This window comes from Platalea leucorodia (genome assembly GCF_965183815.1).
Source record: "Platalea leucorodia genome assembly, chromosome: 3".
NCBI classification, from domain to species: Eukaryota; Metazoa; Chordata; class Aves; order Pelecaniformes; family Threskiornithidae; genus Platalea; species Platalea leucorodia.
The window spans coordinates 14,277,600-14,304,605 of record NC_138825.1 but is presented as its reverse complement, the minus strand read 5'-3'; the positions used below and the strand labels follow the sequence as shown (position 1 = coordinate 14,304,605).

The 27,006-nt window shown below is 41.1% G+C and overlaps 1 protein-coding gene across 6 annotated transcripts in view; it reads left to right on the top strand.

The window, feature by feature from the left end:
- ATL2 (atlastin GTPase 2) overlaps positions 1-27,006 on the top strand; it is a 39,291-nt gene that overhangs the window by 6,140 nt on the left and 6,145 nt on the right. For 5 of the 6 annotated variants that reach the window (XR_014227665.1, XM_082306903.1, XM_082306906.1 and 2 more), the window contains exons 2-10: positions 10,653-10,933; positions 16,398-16,532; positions 17,977-18,081; positions 19,222-19,272; positions 21,440-21,496; positions 22,539-22,631; positions 22,912-23,050; positions 23,917-24,044; positions 26,261-26,317. Coding sequence is in view for 5 of the 6 variants with exons in the window: in XM_082306903.1 (XP_082163029.1) it covers positions 10,653-10,933; positions 16,398-16,532; positions 17,977-18,081; positions 19,222-19,272; positions 21,440-21,496; positions 22,539-22,631; positions 22,912-23,050; positions 23,917-24,044; positions 26,261-26,317 (1,046 nt within the window). In the remaining variant the exon portion in view is untranslated. Of the gene's footprint in view, positions 1-9,030; positions 9,071-10,652; positions 10,934-16,397; positions 16,533-17,976; positions 18,082-19,221; positions 19,273-21,439; positions 21,497-22,538; positions 22,632-22,911; positions 23,051-23,916; positions 24,045-26,260; positions 26,318-27,006 lie in introns of those variants that run through there. The other variant, XM_082306905.1, reaches the window with a different exon arrangement.

The following is a 27,006-nucleotide window of genomic DNA, read 5'->3' as shown; positions in this document are numbered from 1 at the left end:
ATGGTGGTAGGTGCATTAAGAAATGCAACTTCTGCTATTAAGCTTAACTTTTTCAATGGAAAAATGAACGCACTACCCACTATGACCATTTAGATAGCAGAAGCAATTAAATACTTGTGGAACTTTCAGATGCTACTAGGAATCCTGCTTGTTTGAGAAGACCCTTAAAATGCAATCTGGTGCTTTTAAAGAGGTTGGAAGTTGGCTTGTGATAGACTGAATGTTATTCTTGGTCTCAGTCAAAGTACTTTGAGTTGCAGACATATCACTATTTCATTAATCAAATATCAAACTGAGCTGTTCTGTAGTCTAAACTGTTGTTGACTTCTTATTTCTGTAGTGCATTAGAACTGACTAGATTAAGCTTTTGTGAGCTTTAAAGACCAGCACACTGCTATCTATCTCTGTTTGGGTTCGTCTTCTAAACCTAGACTTCTCTCCCCAGTGTTTGTCCTCTATACACTGTAAGGAAAGATTTCATGGATCCATAGAATGAGGACAATAAATATGATCTACAAAGACTAAACTGTTGGTTGGAGCGGGGAGTTAAACATACAGTCTTCAGGCAGTTGTATTTCCCTCTTCCTTCTCCAGCTGAATGAAAGACAGATATTAAACCATTTGTAGTCTTAACATATGGTATGATGTGCTGTCCTGTAGAAAAGCAGTTAGATTGGCTAGATGTAGTCAGATTAGTCTGACAACTTGATGTAAAGAGAAGTAGTAACCATCTCCCCTTTTGTGTTTATTCCTTTCAGGAGGATGGTGTGGCTTGCCTTAGGTCTGGGATTACTTTCTTCTTTTTCCCCTCAATGCTATACTCGCCACTAGGCTTGACTGCCTAGCAGCCATTAGCATACACATAACAATGACATTTGCTGTCCCAGGAAAATGATGTTTAAAAACCAAAAATGCTCCTGTTAAGACTCTCGTTTTGCTAGCAGTGGCTCAGGTTTCTGTGGTAACAAGTGTTGCGAATGATGTTAAAGCAGCTTAGGTAAGTCTTGAGTCCTTTGAACTGATACAAAGGTGCTTGTTGCGTGGAACTGACTTACTAAAGTTTAAGTGTTTTACAACATCCTTGTGACAACTTAGCTGGTGATTTTGAAATCAAAATTCTTCTAACTTGCTCTTCAGTAGAGACAGCTCTTAGCAGGTACAGTATATTCAGTAGGAACATTCAAGGGAATGCTTCTCTGGCGCAGAAAAGGCTATGCTAAGCTCAAGGTCTTCCCACCATTTACACATCCTAGCCTATGTTATTGGCAAAACTGAAACTAGTGTTAACCTCCATTTGCAAAGGTTTCCACCTTGTTAAGTGAAGGTTAACAAATGTGTTGGCTAGCCCAGCCTGAATCTGAACTCCTTCAGATCTAGACAAATCGTTGGCAACACGCAGTCTGATCCAGTTACAGCCCAGTTGTCTACCCATCTTTGCAATGTTATCACATATCACTAAGTCAGTCTCCACATGAACACGCTTCTTAACTGTACTTGTGAGTTCTGAGAGTCTGGAGAAGCTTTCCAGCTTAACTAGGTTGTAGTCACAAAGCTGAACTTTTCTTTTGGCACCAGTGCCCAGTCAAGCAGCTTGCGCCTCCCCCTCAATTGTGCTGGTGCAGCTGTTTCAGAGGCTGTAGAGCGCACAACATATCACCGTGTGTTTGTTCAAGGTAAGCTGGTGCCTGGACCTAGGACAGTGGTGCCAACACAGAGGGCAGCAGTCCTGTACTGTTCAACAGTACAGCTGAACTGACCCTTTGCCCTGCAGATGAAGCTGCGTAGCTCTGCTTTTTGTTTGTCTTCAGGTCTAGTGCTCATTGGGCTCTTACTGAGGTGATACAGTTTGTAGAAAACTGTTCATACTGGATTGCTTTTTCTGCTGGTTTGGTTTGTTTAGCTGACTTGACTCTCAGTAGCATTGGATATGTGGCAAAATTAGCAGGAAAGGCAGCGTGGTACTGCGGGGTGCTGGAAGTGGGAAAGAGTGGGAGAGCCCTTGTGTGAGTGGGTGGTTAAGACTCAGCTGTGCTACTGAAACAGACTTGAAGAGGCAACAGGGGAGAGAGGAGGAGGCAGTTACTGGCACTGTCCCGTTGGCAGAATGAATGTACTTTGAGCTGTTGCCTTAGCAAGGGACTTTTGTGCAGCAATGGCAATGATGCCTGGCAGAGACTGAAGAGTTGTGGAGAGTAGATGCGGGGCTCTGAGGTATATGGACATGGTTAGGTGCTGTATCAATTATTATGGGTTAATTGCAGGAAGGTGATATGGCAGCCCAGACCTCTTTCTCTACCTGCTTAGCAGCAGGGACTGTGATGGAAACTACTTTTGTGGTAGCTGCGTGAGAAAAATATCTTCCTCCAGTGGAGATAAAGTGAACACATGCAAAATATGACTTTTTTTTTTTTGTTTCAGTTCTCCCTAAAGGTGACTTGTGTGGCGTTTTTCCTGTTTTGATTCACATTGTTGATGTGGGCATTAACTGTGTTGGCACATGTTGTGTTTCCCCCGGTCACACTTTCCTTTCATCTGGTGGGTATGTTAGTGATGCTACCAGGTTAAGAACAGTTGCGAAGGGAGAGGGAGGAGGAATTGAAATACTCCATGAAGGTGTCTGAAGGTAGTTATGTTATCAGTTTTGCTAGCTACGTGATCTAGAGAAGGCAGTTTCTTAAGGTAAACCCAGTCTCTCCCTGTACTGCTGTTTGTTCTTTGAAATGAAATGCAGAATTTTTTTTTTTTTTTTTTTTTTTTAAAAACAGAATTATGGAGTTCAGTGCTGGAAAACCTGGATGGGAGGCTCTCTTAGCTGCAGGAACTTAAAGGGAAGTGGGAAGCTGAGTGTAAACTGGAGGTTGGGCTAAAAGATTGCTTTTGCTTAAAAGCTTCATATTGTTAGAAGCATGGTTTGATCAAAAAGGAGAAATCAAAGCCTCTTTGGCTTGCTCTGTTTCCTTAAACCTGTTGGTGTTCCTGATTGACAGCTTGTTTATCCTGGAAATGAGTGTGAAAACTGGCCCTTTAGCATACCTCCCTGTACAGCAGAAGTGAGCACTTGCTCTGCTTGCTGCTGAGCTCCTCTGTGGCCATGGGACAGATGCAGCTGGGTGACTAAACCTGTTCTGGCTGCTAATCTGAAGATCAAATGTGGGGTAATTGCAGTTGGCATCTCTCGCCTTATTCTTTTCTCCCTATCCTTCTCACTCAAAATCTTGGTTTGGGTTAGCTGATCATTGTTTAAATTATCAGCTGCTAACATGAGGAATACATAAAAGGTATGTAAAATGCAGTTATGGCCTAAACTAATTGGAAAATACTGACTGAATCTTCTTGGGTGAGCAACAACCTTAAATAAAATCACTCTGAAATACAAGCAGGTCTGCCTAGGTTAAATCTGTGTGGCCTGCAGGGATCTAGTTAGCCTGCAGTGTTCATGAAGAGCGTTCACTTGCCATTTCCAGAGTCCATGGTGAACTAGGGCCTTGTCAGATCCGGTGTATTCTCATTCCCATCCTCAAGAACCTGGGGGATGGGTAAGAAAGGGCAGAAAAGGTGAGAAAGAGGCCTTTTAGTGCTTTCATCTTCCTTAGTCTTAGTATTCTAAAGCAGCATTCTTTGAGGGGGCTGGAAAAGTACTGGTAAACCTTACTGTGGGTAGAGATCCTGTTAGGTCCTTCAGTGAGTGTGCTAATAATAGCTGTGGTTTTTAGGCAGAGTGGAAGAAGGATGAGAAGCATGCTTTGTCACTATCCCTACCCTCCAAGTTTTTCCTTGTAGCTATGGAGAAACATCTTTCTTGCTAAGTTCATGATGTGCTTTCAGAAAAGCAATCCTTTTATATATAATTTGGTTTTTTTGTTACTTACTAGGTTGTAGCGGGGTTTGTGCTGCTTCTGTCTTAGTCTCTGCTTATTGGTATTCTCTTACTTGTATGCATTTGCTGAAAATAGCTGAATTTGAGGGTTGACTTTTTTGCTGCACCTCTTCATTATAAGGAAGTCTCCCTCTAGCTTTTCTGTCCCCTTAAATGGAGAATGCAAAATGCTAGCTTATTAGTGTTTTGCATAGCTGTGGGAGAGCTGTCTGCTCCTGCGTGCATGCATGCAGACCATTCAACAGAGAAGCAATTTAAAGCACTTAGGAGTAGACAGGCCTATTGTTTGATTAGTTATGATGCTTCATAGGTATCTAGGTCATCAGAGTATCTTCTTTTTCCCGTTCTCTGGCAGAATTGTAGCTTCAGGTACTTCTCGCTTCTGCTCACAGTTTATTTAACAATTCTAGATCTGTCCCTTGACATCCCATTGCCCTGAAGGAACAGAGAGAGTTAAATGTGTCTTCCCCCTGCGCTCCCCCCCCCCCCCCCTTATTGGATGTCCAAACAAGTCTTTGGAACTTAGCTCATCAGTCCTATTTATAGCTGAAATATTCAAAACATTTAATTATTTCTGGCCTTAAAATGAGCTACTTGGCAGTATTTGCTAGTCAGCAATAGGAAGGCAGTGATGCATTAAGGTCTGTGGCAGACCCATAACTTTCATGTGGGTCTTGCTGTGACTTTATTGCATGGAGTAGGACTGCTGGAGAAAGGGGAGGACAATTTTGTGACTTAAATCTAGTGATTTTTTTTTTTTTTCCCCAGTAGATGTGCCAGATTTTTTACCTTGTCCAAATAAGGTTTGAAGGTTAGCCTATTTTTTTTTTCCTACGCTCTGGAACTCAGTTCACACATGCCTACACTTTCCTCAGTTCACTACACCAAAACAAGAAACATTTAAACAGTTTGTCTCCATTCTCTCTAAGGAAAATTTCCTAGGTGAAGCTCTGACAGAATGGATTACTTATAAATGTGGTGCAGCAGTTTCCTCATGATAATTTATTTTAAGCTTTTGATTCAAGCTGTGAACTCCCTCAGGCCATGGAGGTAGAGCAAGATTTCAAGCCAGATGGTTTGAGGTTAGTGTAGCCCAATTCAGCTTGCTTTACCATTCAGGTATGTGTGGGAACCTATCATGGATCTGTATTGAACTATGAGGGGGAGGCTTAGATTGCTTTTGTATGGACACAAATGTGTGGTGTCTGTAGAGCACCAGCAAAAAGAGTTCAGGGAATCTGAGAGCTGAAGTATCTAGGGGTACTGGAAGTTTTGATTTGAAGTTGGACTTCTAGCAAAGTGCAGGTTTCTGTACAAACAAGATATTAAGACTACCAGCTTGAAGACATACAAAGTGAAGTCTGTAACTTCTTGTGATAGAGCAAATGGAAGGAGTGCTGATGAGAGCCATCTACACTAATGAAAGTGACTACTTTAGCCTTTGTTCATAATCCAAGTCTTAAGCCACTAAAAAGCAAATGGGATTTAAATTTATTTTAATGGTGTGCTGCATCTGTGTGCAGCTGTCTGTGTCCAACCCACTGTCCAGAGGAGCAATTACTAGTTGTCATTCAGTGCTTGTTGATCAAATGCATTTACTGTATCTAAAACCAGCTGAGTTTATCAATTAGTGTGTGCTTTTCTGGTCATGAAAGAATGTGAATGATGTGTTTAACGAGCTCAAGCTGTATTTGGATTGAAACTTAAAGGTAACTGCGTTGGTACTTTATTTCAATTAATGTGCTTAAAGGGAGGAACTTGCATTTAAAGCAGGCTGTCCCTGATTTTCATAGCATGCAGGTTGAGCTGACTGTTCTCACTCCCATGTTCTTACACTGCAGGACAAATAGGTCATCAGCTGCTAGCTGTGTACTTAGAGGAAGCAGGAATTAGCTTTTCATTTTACCTCATACTTTAAGAAACTGGTTATTTAGTTGAGTTTGTTCCGTTGAAATATTGTCTGTACATACACAAGAAGCTACTGTTCTCAAAATCTGGCTTAGCATTTCAACAAACAGCGCTTGTTCTGGATACTTAGCTGATGAGTGTCAATAGAAGTCCTGCTGTAGTTGCTGAGTGGAGTGAAGAGCTTATATGGAAACTGGGTGGTAGTATCTTCTCTTGGCTATATTTGCTTCCATTCAAGTCTGTCTGCTCCTGTGGCTTGCTGTACAGTATTGCTTCTCTGGTATCTCCTAGCCTGTTTGACCTGGGTTAGGAAGTGATTATGCACAGTCAGAACTGTGCATTAGCTCACGTGCTGTAATTGGATGATTCAGGTTGGAAGAAGCCAAAGTGGAGTAGGGAGTGATTAGCAAACAGCCATAGTAATAGGCCTGAATGGATGGCAGACTTGAGGGGCAAGTCCAGTTGATGATCTTTTTGCATCAGCTCCAGCCAGAGTGGTAGATATGACTGTAGTCCGGAGTATGTTAGTTCAGTAGTACAGAAGCTTCAAAGGTCAGATGAATATCTTGAAAAAAGAAAAATGTAGCTATAACTTTCTGGGCCTGCAACACTGGGCTACAAGCTCCAGTGCCATATGCTTTGACAGATGAGAGCTTTTCTGTATGTACTAGAAGCCTGAGGTCCAGTTGTCTGTGCACATGGGGATTTCCAACAGCATTGAGACCAACCCTGTGAGTGAGTTGGATGAATCTACCGCCTGTCTTTAGTACTCTGGCAGGAGGCAGCGTTGCCTGGCTGTTCTGCATGCAGTGCAAGGAGCCATCAGCCATGCCTCTGAAGCAACCACTCTGAGTGTGAATGTATGGGGTGGATGTGCTGGGCCCATAACCCCATTACTGGGATGGAACTGGATTTCTCAAAGTGTTAAGAGATGCCATAAAAAAACAAACAAAACCCCCCAAAACAACAGAAGTCTGTTGCTTTGGCTGCCTCTGTAGCAGCACTGAATGTGTTGTCATGGAGACCTATATAGGGAGGCTGCCATGAGCTTTACAAGTCCAAATTACTGTCCAGTTGGTTAGAGACGCTTTGGCATAGGGGTGCTCATTCTGTGAATGCCACCTCTTATAAAGCTAGTCCTCATCTGTTCCTATACTTCATTTGCTGGGACCAGACTATTGCAAGAACCTAGAGCAGTTTGTGGTCCTTAGACTCAGCTTTAGGACAAGTCCACTTAATTCTGAGTTTCAAGTAGTACACTATGACCATGCTGGGGTGTGTGAGGAGAGAGATGGGGGGGAAGTAAGGAGTAGGGCTTCATGTTCTGCAGTTCATTAACTCCTGGCCTGACTTGACTTGACAGCATCCTTATTTTATGAACTACTTACAGAATTTACTACAATGCTTCTGCAGCTTTTGCAGAAAACTGTACTGTGAAGTGGGATTTCTTGTCCTGACCATTGTTTTGAGAGACTGCTCTAAAAGTAGTTCTTGGAAGTCAAATGTGATCCTTCTGCCTAGGATGCCGAAGACTTCTAGAAAGCCTTCCAAAGTACTCCAGTGCTGCCTGAGACAGTGACTAGCCAGAGTAACAGGGTGAGCAGCCAGAAGGTAGTCTAAAGGACCATAAAGGTGGTAACATCTACCTAGGAGCACATGACAGGTTACCATATGCTGACTATGCTGCTGGGACAAGCGGTAGCACTTGTTCTACAGTTAACATGCTTTACTTGGCAATGTCTGTCCTGGTAATTGCTAACTAGTTCAAAATCGCTTGAAGAGAAGAGTGTTCTCTGCAACTCGCGCATGAAGTTACCAAACCAGCTCTTCTGGATGGATCAAGTTTCCTTAACAGCTGTCAACACTGTACTTGTCCACCCTCGAAAGTGCTTGATTCATGGCAATGATGGTCTTTTCTGTAGGTAGGTTGGGAGCTTTAAGATATATTAGGCAGGCTAGTAAAAAAACAAACAAACAAACACCACCACCAACAAAAAAACCCACAAACCAAACCACAAAAACAAAGACCCAAACAAACAAACAAAAAAACCCCAAACACCCAACAAACCAACCTGACCCAAAACAAACAAAAAAGCCAACTTGATGCTCTGGACTTGACTTTCCAATTTCTGCTGGTATGTGAAATCTAATAGGAATTGAATAGGGGCTAAGGTGAATCTTCAGTCCCCTCTGAGCTAAGTGAGCTCCAGGGGTGCAGAATACTATTAACAAGATGTTGTGAGCTTTTAATGGGTATATTGTATGTAAGCTCTTGATAGTACTATCTACTTGCGATAGGGAGAATCTGCTTGTTTAGAAATAACTAATGATAAAAGACCACTCTACTTGTTTGTTCGGAAAGCTTCTTGGCTCGAAGAGGCTTTGGGTGGCTATGCTCTGCACTGGTGGAAGGATGCTGCTACAAGTTGCACTTTGAGGTCTGCTGAGGTTCTGATGACTTCCAGGTAGGAAAAGGTGGTTAATGTCAGGCTCCAAGTGAACGAAGAGAAGTTGCAGATGTTGCATCAGACTATTTTACAGTCTACCTTAGTTTACAAAACTGATACCTTGCTGCAGCTGAAGTATGCATTTAAGTAAAAGAATATAAGACTGTTTTAAGTAATCAAGTTAAACTTGTTGCTTGGGGAGTACGTAGAAGCAGAGGCTTCAATACATTGTGTGAGTATCTGTTCACTAAAACACAGGTGTCTCTTCTTGGAGCTATCTAATCTTAATGCTTTTATCAATAGAATTATTCCCTTTATGTTTCTAGGCTGTGATGCTGAAGGCTTTCTTTCTGACTGTCAAAATCTTTGTACCTCACCTGGGCTATCCTCCAGTGACCAGTATCGTGTCAATGTAGTTTGTATAGTTTGGTGTCCTGTTGACAACTTTTCTTTTTAAAGTTACTCCTTCCAATTGTCAGGCCTGCTGGTGCAATTTAATTTTCTGGCCTGCTTTGTCAGCCAGTTTGAGTTAGGGTGATGCTAGGGGCTGTTTTGCACACCCACTTGGATAACATTGGAGTTTAGTTCTAGCTGCTCAGGATTTAAGCATTCAAGTTTACTTCCTGTTCAAACCAAGTACTACACTAGCTTAATATATTCAAACCAGTTTTTTTTAAGGTTTAATGCCACTGGCCTTTGACGCACCACAGATTCGATGCTTGGAAATGGAAACGTCCTCTCTGATTTGCAATGAAGTTAAACGTTGTCAGAACCAGCTAAAGAGACAGCCGTTGGAAAAACTCCAGGGTCACCATGTTACCAGTTTTTCAAGTTCATGGTAATAACTCAAATGTCTCATTACATCCACAAAACAGAGTGCGTCGGAGCACTGTTCATAAATCTTTTGCCGAGCATGGTATCTAGGATGCAAAGGCTGGCAGGAATGACTTGGCAGGTCCTGTGGGTATTGGCAGGGTCTCTGCCATGAGTGAATTAAACTGGTGCATTCCATGGTGCCTCATGACACATCCTGCAAGAGAACACTGCTTCTGGGCTGCTTCCACAGGAAGCATGGGGCCCTTGTAACGTACCTGTGTGCAGTGCATCAGGTAGCTGGAGATGGCTGTTTCTTTGTCTTTGTTAAAGCAATGCTTGGAAATGCAAGCATGACTAGTAGTCCAGTGTACTTAAATTCATACAGTGATGTTCCTATATAAGTAACCGCTAGGAAGGTGCCTCAGTTGGGTTTGTGCACGTGGGGTTCTGATAGAATATGGCAAAATGTAAGTCTGGAGTTGGAGGCAATTCTGTAAGCACAAAACCGCTTCCAGATCCTTGATAGGAAAAGTTGAATCAGGCCAGTGGTAGAGTTTGTTTCTGCTGTGGGACAAACTTCAGTGTTGTGGTACTTGAACAAGAGAGAAGACTTCATCTTGGACACGTCAGTTTGTTTGGTTTTCTTTTAGGCCTCTAACCCAGTAACTCCTGAATTCTGGAAGTCGGGAAAATAGGATATTGATACTATTGTGCTGTATGTCTGAAGGGCTATGTTACCTTAATTAATTTATCATTCATTAGTAACTTAAATCTCATCTGAATTTATAGCTACTGGTTGATCCTGAAAGGATATTGATTCTTAAATTGTGTATAAAATATGCTCTTAACTCTTTTTGAAAGAGTTGGTACTTACTGTTGTTAAATCTGGCCTAATAACGTGTCGTAGGAAGAGTATGAAGCCAGAAATGACTTCAATGTTTTTTGTTTTTCTTATCCCAGAAGTGTTAGACCTTGCACATGCTCAGGAGTTTATCCTCTTGCAAGGAGTGAATAGGCACTCTGAAGTTTGTGCTGTATTGAGAATTAAAACAGGTGTAATGTGTTGGAATTAGAGAGGAACTTAGTCATCTGCTGATGTATGTAATCCTGAGGTTACAAACTACTAGATCAGTGGTCTTGCTTGTACATGTTGGCAAGCAAAACTGACAGAAAACATTGCTTCCCGCGCTGCCCCCCTCCACCTTACAATAGTATAAGAAGGTGGTGATCTAAAAATGGCCTTTTTTGGTCCTCTTTGGAGCTTATTTTAAACTAATAAATTTTTTCTAGGTAAGAGAAAAGGCCCTTGATTTTTAATGGAAGTTATACTTAAGAAGCCTTTAAAAGGGGTTTTGATGCTGAAAACCAGTTTTCTTTTGTGATTTCTTAAAACACAGAGAATGCTGGAGATTTGAAATGTAGACTATATGCAAAGCTGATGAAAACAGACAGGGAACTGCTGTTGATCTCGTTGTCTATACATGTGCATTCCCAAGAATGTCACTCTTGCTGCTGGGAATGAAAACCCAGCTCAAGGCTTCACTTCAAAGAAATGTCTATTGCCCTAAGCTCTGACTAATGTGTTGTAACTTGTCAATTTCCAGGTAAGCATTATGAGGAAGAAGAAGAGGAGGATGCCCTACCTGACTCAGATGCCCTGCCAGACTCAGATGACGAGGTGGATTTGGATAAGCCACGCCCCATACAGATTGTTCTTGCTCATGAAGATGACCATAACTTTGAATTAGATGAAGAAGCATTGGAAAAAATCTTGCTTCAGGAACACATCAAAGATCTTAACATAGTAGTTGTGTCTGTAGCGGGAGCTTTCCGCAAAGGAAAATCTTTTCTGCTGGACTTCATGCTTAGATACATGTATAACAGGGTAAGTAATTTGGATTTCCCTGCAGGAGAAAAGCAGTTTGGTATTTTAGTAATTTACCTTTGTATTTGCTGACTTGAGCACAAATATAGCAGGTCAATTTTTTCTTACTTATTGGGGGGTGGGGAAGCCAACTACTCTGTTTCTACTCTGTGAGGAAGTGTATTTAAGTGACAGGTTTTTTTTAATATAAATTTTCCTGCAGTTATCAAGGGAACTTATTGGTGTCCCAATGTAAGTGTGCTTGAGTTTTTTGGCTCTTCACTACAAGAAGGACATTGAGGTGCTGAAGTGTGTCCAAAGAAGGGCAACGAAGCTGGTGAAGGGTCTAGAGCACAAGTCTTATGAGGAGCAGCTGAGGGAGCTGGGGTTGTTTAGTCTGGAGAAGAGGAGGCTGAGGGGAGACCTTAGCGCTCTCTACAACTACCTGACAGGAGGTTGTAGCGAGGTGGGGATCAGCCTCTTCTCCCAAGTGAGTAGTCATAGGATGAGAGGAAACGGCCTCAAGCTGCACCAGGGGAGGTTTAGATTGGATAGTAGGAAAAACTTCTTCACCAAAAGGGTTGTCAAGCACTGGAACAGGCTGCCCAGGGAAGTGGTTGAGTCCCCATCCCTGGAAGTATTTAAAAGATGTGTAGATGTAGTGCTTAGGGACATGGTTTAGTGGTGGACTTGGCAGTGCTAGGTTAGTGGTTGGACTCGATGATCTTAAGGGTCTTTTCCAACCTAAACGATTCTATGAGAAGAATTTGAATGAGGGAGCATGGTGGCTGCCTAGTTGAGCTTTGGGGAAGGGCTCATTCAAGTGGGAGCTTGGAAGAATCTTGCTTTGACTTGATCTCTTGAAGTCATATTGTAGCACTAGCTTGCCTATTGTTGCAAAAAGAAGAGTCTTACCAGGTAGCTATTGGAGGACTAAATCTGCTTAAATCTGAAGTATGGCAAAAGGGAAGAAGTCTCCCGTTTGCTGCTTGGAATGTGTCTCTGAACATAATCCAGGAACTTTTAAAATCCTTTTAAATCATTGGTTAATGAATGTCTGATCCAAAATTTAATTTCTTCTCTTATTTTGTAGCTTTTGGCTGATGTTGTCTTGTGTCTACTATACTTTGAACTCTTGGCTGATACGGAGAAGGTGGGATAGGGTCTTCTGTGAACATATGCATCTGCCTGTCGCAGGTTGTGGTGTGTTTCTTTTAATCTGCATAGTGGATATTGACAATTCAGTGTTTTCTTGATTTTTGAAGCTCTTAAAAAAAAAAAAAAAACAACAAAAAAACCCCAAAAAAACCAAAAAACACAAAAACCAACAAAAAAACAACCCAAAAAAAACCTGATTCCTTTTTTGGTCAGTGTTCTTTGGAGCTAGAATTCATGGTAGCAGAAACTAACCATGACTGCATATATTTTATCTTTGTGCTACCTGGCCTGGGGAGAAATCAAGATGAGCTCTGCAGTTACAGGAAATATGGGAAAGAAGCTGCTGGTAGTTGGCAGATGAAGACTCCCTTTCTCTCACTCCCAGTAGTGCCTGCTATTGAATTCCTCTCACTGATTTGCCAAGAGCTCTGTAAGAAAGACACTGAGGATATGGTAGGAGGAATACAGAGTAGCAAGCTGGTGCTCCCAACTTCTTAAGACTCTTTTAACCTAGGGCGGAATAAACATTTCATTGATGTAGCTGTTCAGTGGATGTCCTTTTGTGTGTGTATATAAAACCTCTCCAGTGTCCTGTTTATATTAAGAACAAAACACCACCCCCACCCCCCACCCCCCCCAAACAAACCCCAAACAAAAAACCTGAACTCCCAAGAAGTATAGCAATCTGAGCTAGATGGTGGCTGGGTAGAAGTAGTGCTAGTTCCTTCCAAAAATAGAAGGGATGGGCTTTAAGCAAATACTCTAAGGTTGTGAAATGAAACAAAAGTTCATAAAGTAAAATGGATTGAAACACTGTTTCAGCCTTGTGTAATACATGCCTCTCTGTTCCCTTTATTTTGCAATCGCCTTTTTCAGTTTTCTGTAGGTGTCCTTCAAAATACCATTTGTTTCATTTAAACTGAAGATGGAGGCGAACTTGGCCATCTACTGTAACAACTATCTCTTACCAAAAGCAGAGAGGTCTTGCTCTCCATGTGCTGCTTCTGGCCAAGCATTTGCATTCTGAAACTGTAATGCTTGTAGGCCCTTAGCTGAGCTGATCCAACTCAATGATGCATCAGAAGACACTGCATTTTGCCGAATTGTTTTCTTGCCAGCTCGGTGACGTAAACTGGCTTACGGAAAGAGTTTGACAAGCATCAGAGCTGCTGCGAACTGATTGATGGGAGCTGGGGATGAGAGAAAAGTGCAACATCTCCTCTTTTGAGCACTGCTGAGTTGTATCAAGTCAAATGATATCCTCTATGCTTATGCAAATTTCAGTACAGGAGAGGAGGCCTTGGTATAGTTTTATGGTACTCTTTAGTCTGATTGCTCCACCTTCAGTCAGGCTTAATTACAAGTGCGTATTTTCTATGAACTAAATACTGGATCCAGCACAAAATACTAAAGCATCTGCATTCAGTTTGTACACTTAATCAAGCAATTTTTGGATATTCTCCCCTGTGGTTATTAAAATGTGTGATGAAAAACTTGCCAAGATAGTCAGAATCACATGTTTTTGTCTTAAACCAAGAGCTAGAGGTTGTGTGAAAAGTTACTGTTCTAAAAATCTCACTTGTGCCAGTTGAAGTCCCAGGTAGGATTTTGGCATGGCTGAGATTGGTCGTTAACTTCAGGAAGGTGGGCATCTCATTTCAAGCACTGATACTTAGTATTATGATTGCTCATTTGAAATGCAACAGAATAATATTCCACAAAAAAGCAGCAGTTGTGTACTCAGCAAGCTGCTGCAAGGATCCTGTGATCTTTGTTGCAGTTAAAGCCTTATTGAGAGTTGGGTGCAGTAACACTGGTAAATTTAGATTTGAAAGCTTTTGTACAGGGGTATGACCTTCTTAGCTTGTATTAATTGGCAAGGTGCACGGTGTACTAATGGCACTATGAAAATAAGGCTGCATTGGTCCTTTCCTTAGTGTGGAATATATTTAGAGAGGTTATCTTTTAGGTGACTGACACAAAATTGTGGTGCAACTTCTAGCTTGATTTCATGTAGGAACAAAGTCTTTTTTTCCTCCTCCCATCTCTTCAATATCTCTCAAGCCAACTGGATGGATGGAGACTGTTAAAATACTGAGTTTTAACTAAGGAAAGATGGAGGTAACAAGCTAGGAGTGCTTCAAACTGATACAAAGGTCAGTCAGAGACAGGCTTAAGTGCATCATCCACAAGATGAAGCAGCTTCAGCTGAAGTTGTGCCTGTTAAGACACCAAAGTCTCCTTGTGACGTGAATCACGTGAAATCAAATGTGGTCATATCTAGTGTTCATTGAGGGACTTGTCAAAAGATTTGTGTAGTTTTGGTCTGAATTGCTACAAATAAGGATAAATTCTGGACCAAACTGGAAAAAAGTATTCTTGTATAAATGACAAGTGGAACATATTGTTGAATAATGTAACAGATCCTTTTGAAAAAGTGAAAAGCTACAATCCATTGACATATACCGGTGAAATATGATTTAGCATTGCAAAACTGTATCCAGGAGTGTACTGAAGCCCAAAGCAGGCCTGTAGCTTTGATTTCTAGAGTGGTCAGTAGATGCATAAGCATATTGTGGGATAAAAAGCTCCAGGGGAAGGTTGTTCGGGTTTTGCTTAGTCTCTCTGGTAGAGGTGTATGTACGTGACAAAACAAAAACAAACACCCAAACAAACCTGCAACACCCCCCCCTTCCCCAACCCAAACAAAAAAACACCCCCAAAACACCCCCCCCCCCAACCCCCAAACAAACCAAAACAAAAAAACAAAAACAAAAAAACCCAAACAACCTACCTGTAAAGAGCTGTGGTTCTCTTCACTTGAATACTTGTGTTCCTTTTCTGAATTTTTATCTTCTTATTTACTTTTGCCATATCTGATCCAAATAGCGGAGTTGAATGGTGTGCACTTAGCATTTGGGAGAATGCTGATGCAGAACTGCTTGATTGCCTTTCCCTCTTAGTATGGTTTGCTCTGCATGCTGCTAGGTATGAGGAATGTGTGCAGATTTTTTCCCATCCCCCTTTAGAAATAAGCAGTTTCACTTATTTGTAGTACGTATTTCTATTCTGTACAGCCCCTGGGTGCTCATGCTGTTTTCTGAGATGTGAAGAGATGCATCTTGAGCTCTTTTCTGAAAACTGCAAGTGCAGAGTAAGCAAGGTAGAGACTATAGCCTGGTGAGTTGAGAAGTCTCCCCTTTGACCTGCTCAAAGGACACACTTTCCTGGCTGGTAATCTTCTCTGGGCAGTGAGAGGCAAATTCATTTAACATCTTTCTGTTGTGCTGGCATGCTGTGTTCTAGCCTGTGAGATAAAGGTTTTTCTCTAAGCCTCCTCATCAGTTAAACTATTGTCTGCCTACCACTTCTCTCTTGTAGGATTTCAGTGTATGTAAACCTATCACAGTGAAGCTTCCTCAGGGTGCCTGTTCATACTCCTTACTTGCCCAGTACATAAACTACATTTCTGGGTTAAATGTGCTCATATAATGGCTGGATTCTTCTGCATGAGCTGCTACTCTGCGTGTTGCCTGTCCTTGAGGACCGAAGACCTTGTTACAGCACCATCAGCCAGAAGTGTTAGCTGCAAACTGTACTTGACTCTCTGATAGCCTTTCCCAAAGTGGGCAATGTGCCAATAAAATTTTAATATGGATGGGTTGATTGACATGTATCAAACCCTCAATGGAACCTTTTCTCTTGAGTCCTAAACACTTATGAAAAAGTATTTTGTAACTGTGACAAATGTAGATTGTAGATCTTCTGGTCCTTGCCTGTTGTCTTTGGCTTCTGCAAGCTGTGCTGCCCTCTGTTAGTGCAGGGGCTTAGATGCTTAGCTAGTTTGAACAGTTGGCCTGTTTGTGAGGGGGAAGGGAGAGGATTAAGGCAAGATCAGGTTTTTTTGTTCCTTGCAGAGGTTTAGCTGTTCCTGTAGTTGAAATACATGCTGTTTACAACTGTGTTTGAGTTGAGTTGGCTGTGAGAGAAGGGCATGAGTGCAAAGTGGAATTGATGGACAAAACTGAGTTGTTCTCATTAGCTCTGAGTACTTGAGACTTGAAAGCTGTGCACGTATATACTCTTCAGTGGCTGAAGATTTGTGTAACTGCTGAAATACAGTAGACTCGAACAACATTTCTTTGTGGATGATTCTTGAAACAGCAGAGTAGCATTGTGTTTTAATATTTTATGTAGTGTTGTCAATTGGCTTTGAGGATAATGAGAGAACAATGTGGAAGTCTGCTAAAACATAGCATGTTAAAAAAAAAAAAACAAACAAAACAACTCCTGCTTGGTTTTAAATGAGTTTCTCCTTGTTTTGTAGACTTCTCCTTGCTGGATAGGTGGAAATACTGAGCCATTGACTGGGTTTACATGGAGAGGTGGATGTGAACGGGAAACCACTGGTATTCAGATTTGGAGTGAAGTGTTTGTAATTGATAAACCCAATGGAACAAAGGTAAGTGCTTGACTTAAGTAGGCGTACGTAAGGATTTTCGCCTCTGTGTGTATACCTTTTAATGCCATGGGTTTCACGGAGGCAGTTCAAACATCAGTTGCTTTCCTTTGCACTCAGTAGCTGCATAACATTTGGAAACCTTATATCAGTGCAAGTATGAATTTTCCTGCTGGGTTGTAAGATTCAATCTCCAACAATAGTCCCATTCTGAGAGTACTTTGCTTTGGCAAAGTCTACTCTGTCCACGCTGATGGGTGGGTTATCCTGTGGATGTTGTAAAACTGTAATGGCTATAAATACCGTATATAGACAAATGCTGTGATAAGAACAGCTCTGTAACAAACACTGTTTTTTGAGAAGTGAGAATTTCGAGCTTGTAGCTGTGTCCTAGTGAAATGTAATGCATGGCTATAAGTACTGGAAACAGCTTCAGTGTCTGGAAGCTGGTCCTTCGATATAGTTTAACACGTAGTCCGTAAAAAGGGACCAAGTCTAACAGCGGGATAAAAGGCACTAACTCTATTCTAATCAAAGCTGGTGCATCTTTTCTAACTCTAAGTCAGTTTAACTACAAAGTTTGGTTGTAGGTCTTCATGCTGAAACAAAGTGTTAATGTTGTTAATAAATATTTAGTCTGCAATACTGGTGGTGTATCTTGACGTATTCATGTTCTCCTGAACCATAAGCTCTTGATTATTTAACTTTCATACCTTTTGCATTTGCAAAGGAAATACCTGATGGCCAATTAATATGGGACACTGATCTTAAACAGATAGTGGCTTAGGGGCATGCAGGAATTTTTATCCACTTTCATAGCTAACCGAATGGTTCTCTGGCTAAAAAACAATTAACTTGTGAGGATCTCCGTGCTCTGGGGACAAATCACTTGCTTGTTCTTGCTTATCAGTCATCTCTAACTGAAAGAGAAAGGAATTGTAATAGATCCCAAAAATGGGAATTGGACAGATTAACTTTTATCATTAAGCTCACTTAGTTCCTTGTCATTCCAGCAGACAGTCAGTATTAATTATCTTGTTTTCCTCTGAAAATGATTATTTTAAGATAGATGTATTTTTAAAAGTAACCATCTCGCTCTTAGCTCTAATGAACTATGCTGGATTGTCAGCTGAGACTGAAGTTCTTCCAGTGAATAAGAGCTGTCTCTTACCCTGCACTGTACGCCCACTGGGCTGAGGGAGGCTATTTCGGTGGGAGTAACTAGTGTAGCAAGGCCAAGGACTTAAGGCTGATGACACGGCCTTCTAGTTGTTGCTTACTCAGCTGTAGGTGTGTATAGGCATGTGCACAGGGAGCTGACTGAGGTTTAATAAACAGGTATAGGGGCAGAGACTTGCTGTACTTGAAATAGAATTTATCCCAATGGCCTGGAGTTTGAAAGTCTTAACAATTTGGTTAACTGTTGCTGCTCTTTAAAACCCTCTAGGTTGCTGTACTACTCATGGATACCCAAGGTGCCTTTGATAGCCAATCCACTATCAAAGACTGTGCAACGGTTTTTGCTCTGAGCACCATGACGAGTTCTGTCCAGGTGAGAATACTTGTACTGGCAAATAGTGGTAGCTATAGGAACCCTCTATACTGTACATGCAAAGAATATCTCTCTAGCCATGCTTTGGAAGTTCACCTGCATATCTTCCTGCAACTATCATTTATGCTTTCATACTTAATATCTTATTTTCAGTGCAGTATACTATGTAAGTTTCTCTGTGGAATCAAGGTTATCCAAGGCCAAGCTGAGTTAAATTGCTGACTGAACTGGGGAATCCCAAAAAAAGATGTCAAAGTAGCAACCTCTTTTGTACAGATGTGTTACAGAATCTTTTTTAAGACTTTAGATACAGTTTGGAGTGAAATTACACTGTGATCAGCTAAACTTAAAATTGCTGCTACTGTTAAACTTCTGACAATTCTCTTGTGCTATGCCCAAAACTACTTTTAAGCTTGTGCCTTAAATGTACCAAAAGCGAGCAGGTTTTTGAGGGATGACAAGTGACTTTCTTCAGACATGGTACAACATGAAAGTAACAGGAGTTGGTAGAACACTACTTCTTCCCTGTGGGGTTGTTTTTGGTGGGTAGGTTTGTTTGTTTGGCTTTGTTTGTTTTGTTTTGTTAGGGTGGTTAAGATAAGTTGTGGGTTATTGATGCATCTTTGAGTTCACTGCTGTTCAGTATTCATGCTATTGAAACAGTTATGAGCTCCCTGCATAAAATCACATTTCTCTGGGAAGATTTGAAAGCAAAAAAAACCTTGTGAACTACCCACCCAGTCATTTCTGTGTCAGAGACGCAGCTGCTGGATCACTGAATCCTAGAGCACTTAGACTTGAGGATGGCAAAGAGACATGCCCTTCTCAATCCTCCTATCTCACACCTATGTGGTGATTTGAAGCATTCAGCAGTCTTCTCTGATTCCTTTGTGGCTTGTTTCCTTGGAAAGAAGCTGTTCTAAGGATTAGGGTAGTCAGCAGTGGTTTTGTCCCTAGCACTTTGTATAAGGAAGTGACTTTTGTTTGAGATGTGTTCCATGACACCTTTCTAGTTGCTGACTTTTGGGTATTTAGACTTCTCTGGAGGAGGTAGAAGTACTCAAGATAGCTAAAAGAGACTACATGAATATAAGGTAATGGTTTCATATTACATTGTAATTCTTTTACTGTCTCTTGCAGGTATACAACTTGTCCCAGAATATTCAGGAAGATGACCTTCAACATTTGCAGGTAAGAATATGGTGAATTTATATTAAGCTGCTTCTGAACTGATAGTCTTGACATTGTTCTTGAAGTTACTACTAATGTACCTGTGATTTGGGAGCTGCCTGCTACTTCATATAAAACACTGAAGCTGACCTGATGCTAAAACTAGTACTGCCTATAACAACATTATTTGCATCAACTCCAGGACGCTGTGATGCTTCTGCTGTGCCAATGCAGAAGTAAAATAGTACAGGCTTCTAATCTCGCTAAATCTTATCTTTCTAAAGTCTGTTCTCTGTATGGTGAGTTCTGAAATTCCTGATAGGATGAGAAAGAAAAACGATTTATGGAAGTACTTAATGAGAAAATTCCGATGTTTCTCCTTTTTCCCTAAAATAGGAAAATGGATGGTATTTCATAACCAGTTTCGAAAGAAATGTGGGAGCTTGGGTCAGGGCAGAAAGAATATCTTCTACCCAGCAGCACTCTCTAGTTTTTCAACTGAGAAACTTCTCCAGAGTTTTATTTCTGCTTAGAAACAAAAGCAGGAAAGAGGTGTTCTCTCTTTACTATGGGGTTTTCATCCTGTAATGGAACATTGTGGTCAAAGGCCACTGAATTCTGGCTTCATGTGAATGGTGCAAGAACATTATCTCCTTAACTTAAAACCTGTAGCTTTAAAGGCTAGCTTGTGTATTAACAAATGCCTGCCTGTGCTCAGGCCATGACCTTGTCACAGCTTAAAACTGTTTTACGTGTCTTCTGATTGAAAGGACTTCTGTCTTGATCAGTGCTGCAAAAGACCGGCTGCCAATACTGGAAGTAGAAGAGCACTAACTAAACATAGTCTTGTGATGCTGTTCTCAGTTAACAGAGTTGTATCACTGGGCCAACATCCCTCCACCCCCCAAAAAACCCAACCAAGCACTGCAAACAAAAAAAGCCTTAGCTAATTATTTGAAAGCCAGGCTTTCCTCATGACTTTGGTCCTTTGACAGCCTCAGTGCAATCTGAATAGAGCAATCTCTGTCTGTTATACTGGAGGGTGAGATTTGAGGGAAGGAAGGGAAGAGAAGGCTGATAAATATAAGCAATGAGTAGGGGACACCCATACATTTAAAGCTGGGACAAGGAATCATGTGCTGAGGGAACGTAATTCCGAATTTCTCTTAAAACAGGAATTTCTGTTATTCTGAAATACTGTTAGTCTCTGGCTGCCTTTTCCATGCAGCAGGGAAGTGAATGGGGTAGGGAGTTAGGATCAAAGGAGCCAGTCTCATGTGGATGCTTGGCCACTTCAGAGCTTCTTTTGCTCAGGGTTACAAGGGCTTGGAAGTTAATTTGTGTTAAATTAGTCTTCTAAGATCTCAGATGCTCTTGTGATCAGCACAGGGGGAACTTTCCTTTTAGCCATGAAATTTATCTGATACGTTCCAGGGGTTAGTTTTAATGCAGAAGAACAGTTGCCTAGAACTAGAGGATGCTGGTGTGCTTTCTTCATCTTGACCTCTAAGATCTGTAAGGGGCTAGCATGGATCGACACCTGGCGGTTTTGACCTCTGCTGAAACAGCCAGCACAATCCATAATTCGTGTTCTCGTGGGTTGTCTGGCCCATTCAGTCCAGTGAAGAATGCTGCTGCTGGTATTAAAGATGGTGAAAGCAACAAAAAGAAGACAGCTGACACTTGCCTTTATACTGGAAGGAAAGAACAATTATCAGTTAAGGTCATGGGCTGAAGTAGAGATCTGGGAAGCTGCTGAACTTGGCTTGTATTTAAATGTCTGATACACTGGCTCTAGCCAAGTTCCTTGAGATTTCCAGGAATAAATCTTTTGTGGGAAGTAAGGGGCAAATGTTAGACAGGCTTACCTCCTTAGCCTAGGAAACAAATGTTGGAAACTGCCTTGCTGAGAGACGCAGCCAGCTTTCCTCTGAGAATAGCCCACAGGCCACCCACTTAGAGCTGCGGTGCATTGACAGTTATGGAATGGCACTGTGAAACCAGTGGAAATCACGTCTCCTTCCTGAATTTTACTGAGGATTGGTGTACTTGTTCTTGAAGTGTATTGGCCATTCTCAACCCATAATAGAATTTAAGATCAAATGCTTTATTTTCTAGTGTCTTAGAATATTTTACAGTAGAAAGATGTGTTTTATATGTGGCACCCTTACACTCTTCTTTCTATCAGTTGTTTACAGAATACGGAAGACTAGCTATGGAAGAAATTTACCAAAAGCCGTTTCAGGTAACTATATATGTTAAATGGATCTTAAGCAATTGAATGTGTAGAAAATGAGCTCAGGATAATTTATGAAGAGAAATTAGTTGGGATGAAGCTAGCCTGTTCTTTACAAGACCAATTTTCCTTCCCTGTCACCACATTTCTTGGCAAAAACACAATGGAAAAATGCTGAAATGGATCACATTTTGGGCAAGTACAGCTTTGTGCCTGAGTTACAAGGCATAAAAGGAATGAAAGTGTCAAGTGATGTGCAGATGCTAAGGAGAAGAGTTTCGCGCTACCTTCTTACTCATTACTCTTTGAGATACGGTTGGTCTTTGCTGGTGGTACATGGTTCTGAGTAAAGGCCATGTGGCCTGTAAGAAATAGCGTTGAGGGAAGACCATGTTGCGTTTCATTTACTTGAAGTGTTACTGGCTTCAGCATTAAAAGTGCTAGCATCTCCTGACTGTTTGCTAGGCCAGAGAAGGGTTTGAGGCTTCTTTTGTTTAGTGGAGACAAAGACTGAGATCTCTTCCATCCTGAAGTATCCTCTTTAACCTATAAGGGTACTAATTGACTGCTGTTTAGTGGTGAGTTTTAAGACTCCTGTGTCTCTAGAATATTCAGCCTGCAAGTGTCAGTCCCCAATGTTCTTGCAATTGGCCTGGGCAAGATGCATTCTTCGTAAAGCACCTCGTCTGATATAAGAGTGATGTCAAGGTTTGTTTTCTGTCTTCAGCTGATGGGAGAGAGGACAGTGTAATCCCTGTGGGATAGCAAAAGGCAAACCCATGGAACAGGGAAGCTATCTTTTTGAGACACTTGGGTACTTCCTTTCAGATAAGGAGTGAGTTGCATTTGTGTGTTTGGTGTGTGAGTTTGGTTGTGTGGTTTGTTTGTTTTGTTTTTAACAAGCAAACACTTTCACCACAAAACTACAAGGCTACTTCATTTAAAGCAGCCAAGCTTAGAAATTTTTTTACTTAAAATAATCACGTGTGATAGAGTTTTTGACCTTAGGAATGATACAAGCCGTTCACTGCTGTTGTTCTTCCTGTTACAGACACTAATGTTCTTAATTAGAGATTGGAGTTATCCTTATGAACATGCGTATGGCTTGGAAGGAGGAAGAAAGTTCCTAGAGAAAAGATTGCAGGTAAGTTATCTCCAGTAGTCCTAGTATGGTCTTCTAATTTGACATCTTACTGTCAAGATAATGATGCACGATGAGCTAACTCTTTGTGCTAATAAAATATATTTGTGATGTTCCCACTCGTGCAGAGTGCTGAGGTTTAGAACTTGACATTTTTAGGTTCAGGAATGAAAACTTAAACATGCTTTTGTGCTCTTACTGCTTTTAAGCTGATATTTAATCTTAATTGCAGTACTGCAAAACTATTAGCAGTTCTTACTGCCCTTTTTTTTTTTTTCTTCAGGTAAAGCAAAACCAACATGAAGAGCTACAGAATGTAAGGAAGCATATTCACTCCTGTTTCAGTAATCTTGGCTGTTTCCTGTTGCCCCACCCTGGTCTTAAAGTTGCAACAAATCCAAATTTTGATGGGAGGTTGAATGGTAGGAAGCTTTCCATTGTGTGTTTCTTGATTCAGATCACTGAGTTTATTTTCTTTTATAATGGAAGTTAAACACTGAAATGGTTGGCTATTGAAATGCTTGACTGGAAAAATGTAGGGCTAAAAGGTGAAACTACAGAATCTAGGAATGTGCATTGTGTGTTCTTTTCAGTATTTTAAAGGTAGAGGAGTTAAGCAGGCAGAGGGAATGGATATCTTTGTGTCTAGCTGTTGATTGTAATCTGATAACTTGAGACATACTTAAAGGTAATTAAATAAGGATTCTAAAGATAAATAAGGATTCTAGCAGGGAGAATTCACAAAATTAAAGATTTGACTTTCTTAAAATTGAAAGGCTTTTCTCTAAGAACTTGCTAAACCAAAGGTCAGAACTAGAATGACTTTAAAATAAAAGCTGTAGCCTTCTGCTACTGCAGAATGAGAGGCAGTCAGGATTCCTTCAGTTGCTGCTTATCCCCCAACAGGGGGAATGTGTCAGAATGGCAAAGGCTAAAAAAGTGGATTTGCAGTAGTGGGATGCCAGACACTTCTGTGCTGAGGGCACAGACCTGTGTGGGATTATGGTGTAAGATGTTGGTGTAATTAGGGAAATGCACTTTAAATATTACAAGGACTATGGAACCTTGTTCTCTCAGTCTGAAGTTAAGATTAAAGAGTAGGTAGAACTTACTAAAGTTATACTATGTATTTAAGCCTTTAAATATCTTAAAATGCAGTCAAGACTTGTGATGCTATGGATTTTGAAGGGCCATGGGTTATCAGTGTTCCTTTAGGAAATGTAAGATTGAAAAGAAAACTAACCACTTTTTTTTTTTTTTTTTTCTGAAATTGATTGAATTTTACTAGATATAGATGAGGATTTTAAGAAAGAACTGCGGAATTTGGTACCATTACTGCTTGCCCCGGAAAACTTGGTAGAAAAAGAGATTAGTGGATCCAAGGTGACCTGTAGAGATCTTGTAGAATACTTCAAGGTAAGCAAACTCATACTAATTATTTCTGTTAATGGCTTAAAAGAAAGTATTCTAATTTTAGGGCATGTTGTTCCCAGAGAAGGTAAGATATCTAGGCTGATACTCACTGATCAGCTCACTTTTATTTTCATTTAATTACTCTGACTTTCCAGAACTGGCACACAACTTCCTAACAGCATAGCTCTTAGCAAGCTACTGTTGGCAAAATTGTGGTGTTTGTTGATTTTTTTTTTTCTTTGTAAATAGGCTGAAATACTTCAAGCTGTGTTAGAGATTTTTTTTTTTCCTACTTTAAAATCCTAGTTTGTGTGGATATGTTGTCTTTTTTTTTTTTTTTTTTTTTTTTTAAAAGAGGGTCTCATGTAGTTTGTACAGATAGAAAACTAGCTCTCAAACTGCTAGGTATGCAGTGAAAATTTCAGATACTCCCCTCCGGATTTTTAACGTGCAAGGAAGATGCTTTCTAAACACTTGCATGTGCGGCACCACTGTATGTTCTGAAATGTTTGTGTATGATACTTGCAGCTGTTAGACTCTTGAGCTGTTTTGGTATCATGGTGACACCAGCAGAAATGTGATAACATAATCCCTACATCACCAGGAATTGATCTGGTGTGTGTAACCTTTTTTTTTGAATTGGAATGATTTAGACAGTTGGCTTGGTAGGAGAAAGTGGCAGTCATTCCTAAAGACATTAATTTTGCATTTTGAGCAGGCATGTTAAAGGTGGAATGGAGTTGGGCTGGTGTTAAGAAAGAAGCTATGCAAGGGAGGAATCTGAGACCAGAACTCTTTAACACTTGTAAAATGAAGTAACTTTTTATAAAGGAACGACATGATATGGGATGCAGAAGTCATGGCTGTTCTGACAAGCATAAAATCAACACTCTGGAGCTCGTGTGTTCTGTCTCTGTATTTACATGGTTGCATACTGCTTTTTGTTCCACTTTCTTCTGTAGTAAGACCTGATCCCATCCAGTGTAGGGAGTGTGCATTCAACAGCAGTTTAGAAAGGACTGCATCCTAAAAACTGAGTGGAAAACCTCCTCTGTTGAAAAGCTGCCCGATTCACGTCCCGTATCCAGTCTGGGAGCAGTCATGCAGGGTGCTGCGGAAACACTGTGGTTATGTAACTAAAGAGGACTGCTCCCTTGGGACTGTGCATCTAAAGCTGAGATCGTGGAGTCCAAGTTGGAAACTGGAGGGCTTTTACTTGGAGGAAATAGCTACGGAAGCAAGGAGGGTGTCGAGGGAACAGAGTCCTGTATAACTCTATACATTTTTGTAGGTTGTCCTACAACCTAGAGCATTGGGTATATAGGGACCCTGATAACCTTGTTCTCTCCTCCTTTACAGAGAAAAATCCTCAGGGTGGAGGCTTGTAGACAAGCTGGGGGGGAGGGCAGTAGTAACATGAAGAAGAATAACTGCCCAGTCTCTGAGGGGCTGAGAGTGGCCTTGTTGGTCTAACTTGCACAGCTTGTCCAAAGCGCTGAAATGGCTACTGCTGCCTATGCCCCCCCCCGCCCCCGCTGATCTGTCCCAAAGAGCTGTGCCATGGGCCATCTTGTGGGCTGGAGAAGACATGAAGGACGTGTTCTCTTCCAGCCTTCTGAAACCCTGGCGAAAGAAAGGACACCTAAAGATTGGTGGGGTGGGGCACATAGGGATAGGCTGCCTGCTTGGCTTCCAGAAGTATTTTGGCAGCTCAGCTCTGTCTGCATTAGTGCTTTGATCTGCTTTTTTCCCTTCCCACACTTCGAGGGAGCAAGGCATGTGGGGAAACGTAAGTACTGGTTCTCCCAGCACTGGGGTGTGTTTGGACAGACCTCTTGCCAGAAAGGCTTTGTGAGATAGTCATCTTAACTCTTTTGTTTTGGGTGAAGATTCCCTGCCCTAGCAAAGACCTTCTTCTGTATTTGAGGGAGCAGAAACCTGCTGTCAAGTCTGTCAGTTCTTGAGATAGTGGCCATGTCTTCTCAAGGTGCTTTGCTACCCTGCTAGGCCCCAGCCTCAAATGCACAGGAAAGTAAAGGGATTAAAGCACTAGGGATAACTGTGAGAATGCCAGACTTGTATGAAGAAATTTGCTTAATTGAATATTTAACATTTTTACAAAGAAATAATCTATGAGCTCTCTTTATATCGTCCCTCTTCTCTCTTCCTCAATCATAAATGATTAGGAAAAAGAAACTTTTTTTCTTTCTCCCATTTAGGCTTATATTAAAATCTATCAAGGAGAGGAGCTACCTCATCCGAAATCTATGCTGCAGGTATTTTATTTTTCTTTCAAATAATCTGATAGATGATGTGTGCTTTGTAAGTTCTTTGCAATTGAAGATCATGACTGCTGCGGGTCTGAAGCTCCCACACACAGAGCTGTAGTTCTTGAAGGAGCTGTGTACTTTGAAAGCCATCTGAACTGTGTAGCCTGGGTACACATTTGTGTCTTCCCTTGGTTCCATCTACCAAATGGAGCACGGGTATATCTGGTTGGTTGGGTTTTTTAAGCTGCTTCAATTTCTAAGCATGTGATTCCTGTAACTTGCTATTCTGTCAGTATCTTTCAGACTGTATTCGGAGGGCTTTTAGCATCAGATGCAGCAGATAAAATGGAGAAGGCTTATAGTAATGCAGTTATCACCACTGTTTTGCAGTGTTGGGCTACTGTATGTGGGTTTGTTAGATTGGATAACTGCATTGAGGTTTCTTTTCTGGGTTGATCCAAAGAGGATGTAATCCGCTTTAAAGCGATATGAACACAAACTGATTGTATAAAGCTGTGTGGTGAACCCTTGAATTGTTTGGGAGTGTGGGCTTTAGGGTCAGTTTTAACCATTTTGTGTTTGTAAGACTTGGTTTTTCTTAAGCTTCCTGTGTCATTCATTAAGGCGTGACTGTTCTGGGTGTTTTTTTCATCCTTCAAGGAAATCATTAGACTTTTGGGGGAGTTCAGAAAACT